At 34.0% G+C, this 11,133-nt stretch overlaps 2 protein-coding genes across 2 annotated transcripts in view; one reads left to right on the top strand and one right to left on the bottom strand.

The window, feature by feature from the left end:
- Positions 1-3,364, top strand: part of LOC107690969 (protein-L-isoaspartate O-methyltransferase domain-containing protein 1) — a 19,345-nt gene extending 15,981 nt beyond the window's left edge. The window contains exon 9 of the mRNA XM_016489409.1: positions 668-3,364. Within this exon, the coding sequence (XP_016344895.1) occupies positions 668-1,041 (374 nt within the window). The 3' untranslated portion in view covers positions 1,042-3,364. The remainder of the gene's footprint in view (positions 1-667) is intronic.
- Positions 3,365-6,694: 3,330 nt separating this feature from the next.
- The window catches only part of LOC107690970 (gamma-1-syntrophin-like), a gene marked incomplete at its 5' end in the record, with an annotated part of 14,834 nt that continues 10,395 nt past the window's right edge, over positions 6,695-11,133 (bottom strand). The window contains 4 exons of the mRNA XM_016489410.1: positions 6,695-7,029; positions 7,380-7,490; positions 9,086-9,178; positions 10,802-10,954. Coding sequence (XP_016344896.1) covers positions 6,847-7,029; positions 7,380-7,490; positions 9,086-9,178; positions 10,802-10,954 — 540 coding nt within the window. The remainder of the gene's footprint in view (positions 7,030-7,379; positions 7,491-9,085; positions 9,179-10,801; positions 10,955-11,133) is intronic.

The raw sequence follows: 11,133 nt of genomic DNA, 5'->3' as shown, positions 1-11,133 counted from the left end.
CAGCATATGCTGTTCTTTGTCAGCCGCACCACTTTGTTGAATACAGTTTTCGTTTTTTTTTTTCTTTTGCGCACAAAAAGTATTCTCGTAGCTTCGTAATATTACGGTTGAACCCCTGATGTCACATGGATTATTTTACCGATCTCCTTGCTACGTTTCTGGACGTTGATCGTGGTAGTACCCTTGCTGTCTGTGGGAGGGTCAGAGAGCTCTCAGATTCCATCAAAAATATCTTAATTTGTGTTCCGAAGATGAACGGAGGTCTTACGGGTTTGGAACGACATGAGGGTGAGTAATTAATGACAGCATTTTCGTTTTGGGGTGAACTATCCCTTTAAACTCTTTGTAATTATTTAACAAGCGACAGAAATTTTTTTTTACAGTGTGGCTTTATCCAGTATTTAGATTTTCTATTCTGGGAATATATGCAAATGAGCACATATTTAATTAGATTCGGCCTCATTTGCATATTTAAACATAACATTTCAAAACGGTTGTCTTGATGTACTGCGAACAATCAGCTTGCGCAGTGTAGTGATACGGATTCGTTTTTATCCTATTGACCTGCGGTGTCTTGCCTTCAGGTTTACGCTAATTAGTTGTGCACACAAATGAGGTTTGAGAGAAGCCTGTAGCCGTGAACCTGTATTATTCCTCCATCCCTCAGCGCCGCTGTCTGTGAGGAGTCTTCAGGACCTGGCGCGAATCTACATCCGCCGGACCCTCCGCAACCTGACCAACGAGGAGCACCCGGCTCGCAACAACACGCAGCGGTCGTCCCAGAAGCGCAAACGCAGGCGCTGCCACCGCCGCCGCCGCATCAACACCTACGTGTTCGTGGGCAACCAGCTGATTCCTCAGCCCATGGACAGCGAGGAGGACGAATGCATCGAGGAGGAGAGCAAAGAGGAGGAGCAGGAGAAAGACATTGAGCCCGTCAAACCCGAGGAGCCGCGGGTCAACCATCTGAGAGACAAAATCCTGAGTCTGCCGCTGCCCGAGTCGCTGAAGGCGTACCTGCTATACTACCGCGAGAAATAACGCGCCGGCCCCTAGAAGCATTCATCAGCGGTGGTGGTTTCCGCTTTCCTTCTCAGACTACTCAATTTCATCGTTTTTTTGGATAATGTAGCATAATTGAAAGATTTAAACAGGGTTGGGCTGCGTTCGCCAGAGACGCCAGATTTGATTGTGCTTGTTGTGTTTGTTCTAATGACTTATAACGTTGTAATATTCACATTTCGAATGTGATTTTTCACTTCGAGGGTTTCGAAGCTTCTAGCTCACCTTGTTTGTATTGAGAAGATGTGAAGGAAGCTCTTTTTCACAGGCTTGTATTATAAGACCTGCTGTTTGATGAAACCAGTAATGACCGTTTTCTTTCTTAGTTTAATTATAGGGAGAATGAAAATTCGAGTCATTATTTTGGGATTGATTTTTGCCGCCTTTGATTCTCCGAAGCTTTCGGGAGTTTTCGCTGTTTGTGATGCTAATGCTTTCGATATTTCTTTCTAGAGATGGTTGTTTTTTTGGCCTGTGTTTTGCATTTCTGTTTTTTTTCTAGTCACATTTGTAAGTACTGATATTGAGCTGTCACTTAATAGATGATGTAATGTTTTTGATTTGTTCCTTTCTCTCGTCTTCGAGTCGATCTGAAGACCTAACGCTCCACTGTTCTGCTTGTGATCATAAAATGTAAGAGACGTCACTGTTCGTGTCGGTTTGTAATCGGTGATTTCTCACCATCGTAACAACTTGTTCGCAATATATTGTCAGCATAAGAAATCTGTGGCTTAATTTCAGTTCTTCAGTTGATTGTAGAGGATTTTGTTACGCTGAAATGAAATATAATAGAATTTGCATCCGTCATGTTTGTCACATTTCCCAAAAATACACACAGATTGAGATATTGGAAAAAGACCCAAAGTATGTTTAATATGTTCAGAAGATATTGTGTTGTTTAAATTCATCTGAAAATTCATAAAAAGAAATGTCATCATAAAAATTGTATTTTGTTGTTTTAGTACTGCCCTGATGAAGCTATGTAGCATAACATATATTAGGATATATACAGTACTAAATAACTTTATATAAATTATTCTGTTGAAAGGGTCTTAATATTGTGTCGCCTCTGTTACTGTTGATTCAAGGTCTTTTGTGATGGTTGTGCATCTCTGGTTTGTCCCACAAATGTCCTCCAGATCCGTCTGAGTTCTTCCTCACAGTGGCTATAGTATGTTGAGATCCAGTTTTACTCAGGGACTGACAAAACCATCAGAAAAGATTGAAAACAGTCATTGATGCTTGAGGAAACCACACAGTATCACAAACCACACATGATGTCAAGAACTAAGTATGTAAACTTTTCAACAGGATCTTTTGTGTAATTCAAATTACTTTGTGTTGTGAAATATATGTACATATCTATTGTGCAGCTTTTTTAGGGCAGTACTAAATATAAAAAAAAATTTCCATTGTAAGATTTTATCTTAATAGACTATTTTATTTTTGTTTAGTTTATTCCTAAAATAACTCTATTATGCCACAGCTATGAACCACAAATTGATAAGCTGATGATTTCTTTTCCTGAATGAGGAAGACTGTAAATTTACATGTGCTAAAATTAATTTGATCATATATAAATTTTTTTTAGAAGTACGCTAGCACACAGACATGGAATTTTTTTTTATTTTATGGGGACTTTAAGCACCTTAAGTCATTGCCTATCTATGAAATGATGGTGAGAGGGAAACTAGAATGTAAAGATAAAAACCAAAATGATTTTTCATATTTGGCCTTACATGTTAAGGTACAGTATCTCTAATAGATCTACACCAGCACAGTCTAGAAACAATGCTTTCATCTTTTTAAACAGTATTGCACCAGCTTTGAATTCAACGTGACTTCAAAACTCATAAATGAGAGAGGTTCGTGTGTTTTGTTATTGAGACAGCAGGATGGCACATTTACGTGTAAAATTTTATTAAACAAACTTTAATAGGTTACTACCCTCCTGAAAACAAAGACCGTTTATGACTATTTTCAGTCAATCATGAAAATGCTCAAAGCGTTTTGAGATATTGTGAGAAGAAACAACAGGCCATGCAGATCCTACATGAGCGGATCTTGTAATCATTTTCATTATTTTTCATATTGCTTACTGACAGTAAACTGGACCGTTTCTCAAGATAAGAGCAATCTGTCCGTTGCGTTTGTGATTGTTTGATTGTTTCATGAGATCTAATTCCACAGCATGATGTCCTACAGACGCTCCCTGTCTTTTTCTTAAGTTTCAGTTTTTCACTGACTGTAATTTGATGCTATGTTTCTCAACCATCTTTTCATTAAATATATTTATAGCCAACCTGTGATGTTTTTACTAAGATGGTGTTGTCAATTGAGTTTTAGTGTCATAAAAACTTCTGAAATTATAATACGTAAAAAAAATACTATATATATATATAATAAAAAAGATATTTGACAAATCACCCAAAATTACTGATAACAACCTGCATAATTATTCAATTTCTGCTTCTTTTTTTTTTTTGATGCAGTAATGTTTTTATGCTTGTTTCATGTCTAACTCTTAGTGTAACATTTTGTTTCTTCAGAATAAATTATAAAATGTACTAATTTATGGAAGTTGCTTTTCCTGTTGCACAATAGTGTAATGGGTGTAGAAAGTGTGCATTAAACATCAGTCAAATGCCGTTATCTTTAAAACTTCGAAACAATATCACTCAACACACTTAAGCTTAGACAACAATAAAAACTCTCAGGTCACATTATAAAATCTTTATTAACTATACATCTTTATTAAAACAAACCATAGTTTGCTAAAAATAAAAGAATGCTTTTCCAGTCCCATCTTTATCCAAAGATATCCCAGTCTGGGGTAAATCACAAATCTCTCTTTTGCATAGACTAAACGCTCAACACCAGGACAAAAATCAGGGTTATGACAAAAATAAGATCGATTTAATGGCGCAAAAGTGCTTCTCTGTACAACCGCATTTATTATCCCATCCATAGGGTCCTACATTAACTTTGGGGTGGCAGCATGGTGGGCAATAAATGGTTCGTATTTTCTAGAATATTACAAAATTGGGGGGAAAACACTTTGTGGACTTAGAAATGTATAAGTTCAATCAAGGTGGTAGTTGAGGAAGCTAATGTATTTTTTAGTACAGTTACATACTTCAGCATGAGGAAATGACTAAAGTTGAATGTCTGAATTTAAAGCTTTGGCCATAATGCTAGATAACACACCTCTTTATCCTACATGTCAGTTCATGACACTAGCATGGGGTTAAATGACAGCATCATAACAGCAGCCTTAAATATGTACAGTTTGGAGAAATTTTGTCAACATGAAAGCGTATACATAACCCACTTTACTATATATACACTACCTATATATATATATATATATATATATATATTGAATATACACAGTATATTCAATGTTTTTTTGGGGGGTTTTTTTGCCAATAACCTTCATATCATCAATGTTAATAGTATAAATCTATAGTATAGCAGTTACCTAAAAATTTCTAAATAATTGAACTAACAGCCCACACAGTCTAGATGACAACAACCAAAAAATAAAGGCAATTTTTTTCCTTTGCAATAATGTGCGCTGCTGACACATTCATTTAAATGGAAACATTTTACAATAAGGTTCCATGAGTTTATCTGAATTAACAGTGAAAAATAATTCTAAAGCAATTAGTACTCTTACTAAATGTTAATTTCAACATTTACTAATTCATTATTAAAATCAAAGTTGTATCTGTTAATATTATTTAATGAACCTGAGCTGACATGAACAGTTGTGTTTTGGTTACACTATTTTAAGGTGTCCTTGTTGCAGTGTAATTATACATTTAATACTGATTAATGTTAATAAACTACATGTACTTGCTATATGGTTAGGGTTAGGATGAGGGTTTGGTTTAGGGTTAGTTGCATGTAATTATGCATCTTTTTTTTTTTATAGTAAATATAAGGACGCCATAAAATATATTTGACCTTTTTTTTTTTTATATTGACAAAAATTCATAAACACTGCAACAACTAAATTGCTCATTGTTAGTTAATGCATTAACTAATGGGACCTTATTGTGAGTTTTTACCATTTTAATAAACTAATTACATTTTAAGTAGTGCTGCCAAATGATTAATCGCGATTAATCACATCCAAAATAAAAGTTTTTGTGTGTACATATTATATGTGTGTACTGTGTATATTTATTATGTATATATAAATACACATACATGCATGCATATATTTCAGAAAAAAATGTTATGTTTATATATTAAATATATGAATATAAATTATATGAATATAAATATATACATGTAAATATTTTCAAAATATATGCTGTATGTGTGTCTTTATATATACATAATAAATATATTATTTACACACAAAAACGTTTATTTTGGATGCGATTAATCGCGATTAATCGTTTGACAGCACTAATTTTAAGTAAATAGGGTCTGTTTTCATTTCATGTTGACTTTATCAGGTTAAAAGAGTGACATATTTTGACTTTGCAAAAATGACCAAAGAGTTATGCATTAATATATGTATCTTAGATACTGGCAAAAAAAATAAAATCAATAAAATAAAGTCAATCACTTCATTGATTAGCAAGTACGTTGTTCCCTTGAGAAAGTTCAAATGTGCATCATACAGTCACGGCATACAATTCCAGTTCATCTTCACTTACATGATTCATCCTTCAATAAAGTATCAAAATAGGAATATGAAAATAACTCCCACTTTCTCCAGTCTGTTTCTCTAGGCAGTCAGACGGGGCGCCATTTTAATAGCACTGAGTTTTTCTACAGATTTCAAAACTGATGTTCAATTCAGGTGAATTAAAAACCTTCTGGACCAAAATAACAGCTTACGCATTGCCAATACTGGATGCCTATCAGACATTCAGAAGATTCGTTTTTGCGTAAATGTATATTTAAGATGGCTGGTTTTATTCTTGTTAACTATTTGAGAAAACGCAGATCAACAGAGGCTCAAGAACATGATGCACTTCATGGCAGTTTCACAACAGGTCCATTCCAATCAATAACCAGATTAAATAATATTCTAAAAGTATACGCAAAGAAGCGTTAATATAATTTGAATGCAAACAGATATACCGCAATATCAAAGGGAAAGAGTCAATTTTTCTAATGACCTGGCAACCACAGCTGAAAGATTTTCAGCTGGAAACTTAAAGGTGCTGTATGTAGGATTGACACCGAGTACTTGAACAAGGTATTGCAGTCCAAATTCAAAATATTGGAGAGGGTTTTTTTCACCCCAGATTGACGACACCAAAAGGAACGAGCGCACTTGACGATGAATGGAATGAAATACGCTGTGTTTTCCGCCAACTGACAACCCGGGGTGACGAAATACAATTGGGTAAACTGGCAGTGGGCGGGTTTCACAAACCAAAACAGAGCTCGACATTCCGGCCCGGAACGCACATATTCAAAGGAGAATAACTGACTGTAGCATTGTTTTTCAGATAAACAAGTATGGTAACTTAGCATGTTTCTTAAATATCTGCAAACATATTATGGTATTTTTATGCTTTAGTAGGGTCAAAAACTTACATACAGCACCTTTAATGCAAAAATGTTCGAAATTCATCCAGCTCTTCGCATAATGGCTACGTTTGAGTCTGATTCCCGTCTGGAGGATATAGCGAGGTTTTCAGTGTTACGTACTTGAATTGTTTGTTTCAAAGTGGATGTCCACTTGTTCGTCAGGGCTGGTTCCTCTCATCCTACGTTTTCAAAGTCTGTAAGGAGAAGATAAGTCGCTGGAGTCTGTCAGCTGGTGTATTTGAGCTTGGATGTCTGTGACGGGGCAGTTAAGGTGGAAGTGGCCGACACCACGGGGGTCATGGCGGCTTTTCGGCTGCTCATGAACATGGGATCCAGACAAGCCACTTTGGCGGCGAAGAAAGCGTGGATGCAGTGGAGAACCGCGAAGAGGTTGGAGAACTCCAGCTCCTGGAAACATCAGGGAGAAAGGAGGAAGCCTCAAGCAGAAATCAAATCAAACTCGGCGCATGAAAGTGCTTGCATTTACGGCCTACGGGGAAAATAATCAAACAGGAAATTCATATCATCACGCTTTATTTTTATCTGCTTCCTTCAGCTATTTCTTTTGCACTGGCAAGATTATGATGTTTTGAAAAGTTTGGAGGTTACCATAAAGTGTATGATATGCTGATGATCCATACTTATTCAGAGTATACCTGGCCTCAGGTATATTAAAATGCTAAAGAGTGTGAAACGTCTTTCTTTTTCATAGACAGACGTTATGAAGCCAATAACAAAAGCAAAAAGAGTGAACTTACCTTTGCTTCAATAAGTTTTGTGTCTTGATTCTGGAACAGGAACTTGATTTTGCTCTTGCCGTCATCTGAGGATCCTTTCAGCTGAGAGAATTTATATCTCCACAGCACTGCCTATAATGGAGGTTTCAATTATGCATATTAATAACTCCATAGACATGAAAAGTATCTTTAATTAACCAGAGAATTGTGGAAAATTACTTTTTATATTTCAAAAATATCTGCATTGAATATTTCATACCCATTAAGCTGTTGTTTATTGCAACTTTTTTCATTCCTTCGATAATGGAATTTCTTAGCTTGTAATTATTTTGCATATTTCAGACAAACAGCACAGGCATATCTCACACAAAAAGCATCAAGACTTCTCATTTTTGTTATTTTATTCCTCATATTTTTATCTGGCTGTTTTAATGTGGACAACTTGAATTTCTGGAGCAAAATAAACATAATATGACTAGATATCTGATGCTGAATTTTCCACTGGGGTACAGGTTGTTAGGAGAGAAAACAAGCATTTGTGTTCTCTCGTGTTCTTACCAATGGGCTTTTAACATAGAAATTTTACATTTATGATTAAAAAAATCTGTTTAAAAATGTAGGGTCTGTAAGAATTTTGTATTTTTGAAAGACGTTTTTATGCTCACCAAGATAAAGATTTGATAAAAGTATGATTAAAAAAATCTGTTTAAAAATGTAGGGTCTGTAAGAATTTTGTATTTTTGAAAGACGTTTTTATGCTTACCAAGATAAAGATTTGATAAAAGTTACAGTAAAAACAGTAATATTGTGAAATATTATTACAATTTTAAATAAGTGTTTTCGATATGAATATATCATTTATTTCTGTGATGTAAAGCTGAATTTTGATCTTTCAGAAATCATTCTAATATGGTGATTTGCTGCTCAAGAAACATTTATTATTATTATCAATGTTGAAAACAGTTGTGCTGCTTAATAATTTTGCTTAATTTTGTTTTTACTGTCACATTTGATAAATTTAATGGGTCCTTTTTGAATAAAAAAATTTTTTTTTTTTTTTTAAATATTAAAGTTCAAAATTTCACATTTAATTCCCTGTGTTATTTGACATTTGCTTTGTCGTTGTTTGTGAAATTTACTAGCAATTTAAGTGAAAACTGTTTCTACACCAACTGTTTTCAGTGTAGTGTATCTTATTAACAAAAACAAAAAATTATTCAAAATTATTTTTTGACGTGAAACTTTTTTTTTTTAACACACCAAAACCACTTTTGGCACACTTGGCCATTGTAGAGTGTTTATTCTACACTTTGTTTGTATGAAAATATTACTTTCCTTTTATTACTTTTTTATTTACTTTATTACTTTTAAATATTATTACTGTGAATATAGCCAGTGGCAGTCTGTTATTACAAACAGAGTCACAGTATCTTAATAGAGTGATAATATTACCAAACACAACAGAACATGCTTTAAACAAGTACAGCAAAAACTCTATTATAACAGGCAAATGTTTATATATGTTTACCTAACATACAGTTGACAGATGAAGCGTGTCATTAAAAAAAGAATAGAAGGTTCTATAAATATTTGGTGTGATATAAATACAAAGCACATAGCAACAGAGTAGCTCTAATGAATGAGAACTTAATGAGAATTTAATAACCTGTGATCATGCTTTTTACTGTTACTTCAATGAAATTAAGACTGAAGGTTGCATGCTTCACCTTTGTGGCGGCATCGAAGCAGACGAAGCCCATGCTGAAATCGATGGTGAGTCCCATGAGATGACTGTCCATGATGCAAGCGTATGTTTTACACTGAAACGGGAGACACTTGGCATTGTTAATCAGACAAACTGGCAGACACAAACATCTCCTCCATCTCTTAAATGTTTAATTAGGACGATAAGTGTCATACATAATTATTTTGGGAGAAAAATAAACAGAAGTGATTTTTTGGCACAAGGCACGGTCAGGGTTTTGCCGCATTAGTTTGGTTTAGTGGGACAACTTGGCAGCGATTTAATTTGTGCCACCCTTGTTTTTCATGAATGTGAAACAGTTGCAGGAAATTGTCCTGCTATCTTCTTGCTAGAATATGGAAAATAGATTTGCTTCAATGCGAAAGTACATGCTGTTCTTACATACTGTATAATATTTGAAATATACATCATTGGATCCTGTACATGAATCTATGGCTATTTCTACAACTATGGCCAATTTTGATCCAGTAAGAACAAAAGCTCTATTAAATGACATTTTTCACACATCAGTGTTAATTTAGAATCATTGATATACCATTATAGTTTTTGTTAATATTTTAAATTAGATTTTATTTGTATATTTCCTGTTTTCACTTTAATTTTAGTTCAAGTTTCAGTAATTCTGTTGTGTTTTTGTCATTTTTATTCATTTAAAAAAAAATATGTCTATATAGTTTTTTTTTATTAATTTTTATTTATTTTGTTATTTTTGTACATCAAGTTAAATGAAATGATTATGAGAATAGAATAAGTATTTGTAACACTGTAATAAGGTTGCATTTGTTAACATTAATGAACTACATTAGTTAACATGAACTAACAATGAAAAATAATTCTAAAACATGTATTTATTAATTTTAGTTCATATTAATTTCCACATTTATTAATACATTATTAAACTCAAAAGTTGTTTCTGTTAACATTATTTAATGGACCTGAGTTTATATATATATATATATATAATAGTATAGTATCAGCTGGTAAAAAAATACCGTACACTGACTTTTGATCAATTTTATTATCAAAATTGTTGGACAAAAAGAGTGGCAAAAAGTGTCAAATTTATGTTCATCATTTTCACAAACTAAAAAATGTTCATTTCAGTATCTGAACTGATTATTTTAGCTTTCGAAATAGTATTCATATTTTTATTATGGATTTTCATATTTATGTTTGAAAGCTTGGGTCTGGGACAAGGGTAAAACAATAAAACCTATCCATAAATAACACCTGAAAAGTACTGTAGCAAAAAATGTGTTTAAATGTGACCTTCATATTAAAAGTTGAAATCTGTTTTGATACAAAAACAACAGCTGGCACATAAAAGTGGCTGTAGCTCAAGAAACACTCATTCGGCAGGTCGAACCCAGGATTAGATTAGATTAATATCGCCAAACAAAATGTGTTTTCATAGTGCGTTTGTGAACAATGTGTTTCCTTCAAGTGCTGAATAACAAATCACACTTCATCTCTTTTTGGCACAGCCTCAATCGCTCAGAGTTTGTGTTGTTCAACATTGTCTGGCAGGTGCAGTTTTATTCGCCTCGATCTTTTATCATGTGAGACGTAACATCACCACTGATAGTCCCTCAATTCACTTACAGAGTTTGATTTAGTCTGTCTGAGCACTTAAACTGGAGTTGGATCACACTAACTCTGCAGACTCTAGGTTCAGTACCTGTATTCGCTCCACTTCGAAGAAGGTGGCCATCTGAAAGGCTTTCTCCCACAGAAGCAGCTCCCATTCCAGCTCCACGCTGAAGAAGATGTCCTCGCCCGAGTCCGTCTGAATGCTGAAGCAGTGCTTCCGCTTGTCCACCAGCTCATTGTCCTAAAATAACGCATTGAGTTGAAATCATGTTAAAACACATAGATGTATGATTTTATGGATTGGCTCATTCTCAAAAATGTCTTTTTCATTTCAGACATATAAAATCTATATAACCTAACCAGTTATTAAAAATAAATACAATAATAAAAAATATAAATATATACATTCCTAAATTATTT

Source organism: Sinocyclocheilus anshuiensis, unplaced genomic scaffold (genome assembly GCF_001515605.1).
Source record: "Sinocyclocheilus anshuiensis isolate Anshui unplaced genomic scaffold, SAMN03320099.WGS_v1.1 scaffold6670, whole genome shotgun sequence".
Taxonomy (NCBI): domain Eukaryota; kingdom Metazoa; phylum Chordata; class Actinopteri; order Cypriniformes; family Cyprinidae; genus Sinocyclocheilus; species Sinocyclocheilus anshuiensis.
This window is presented reverse-complemented; position numbering and strand designations above follow the sequence as displayed.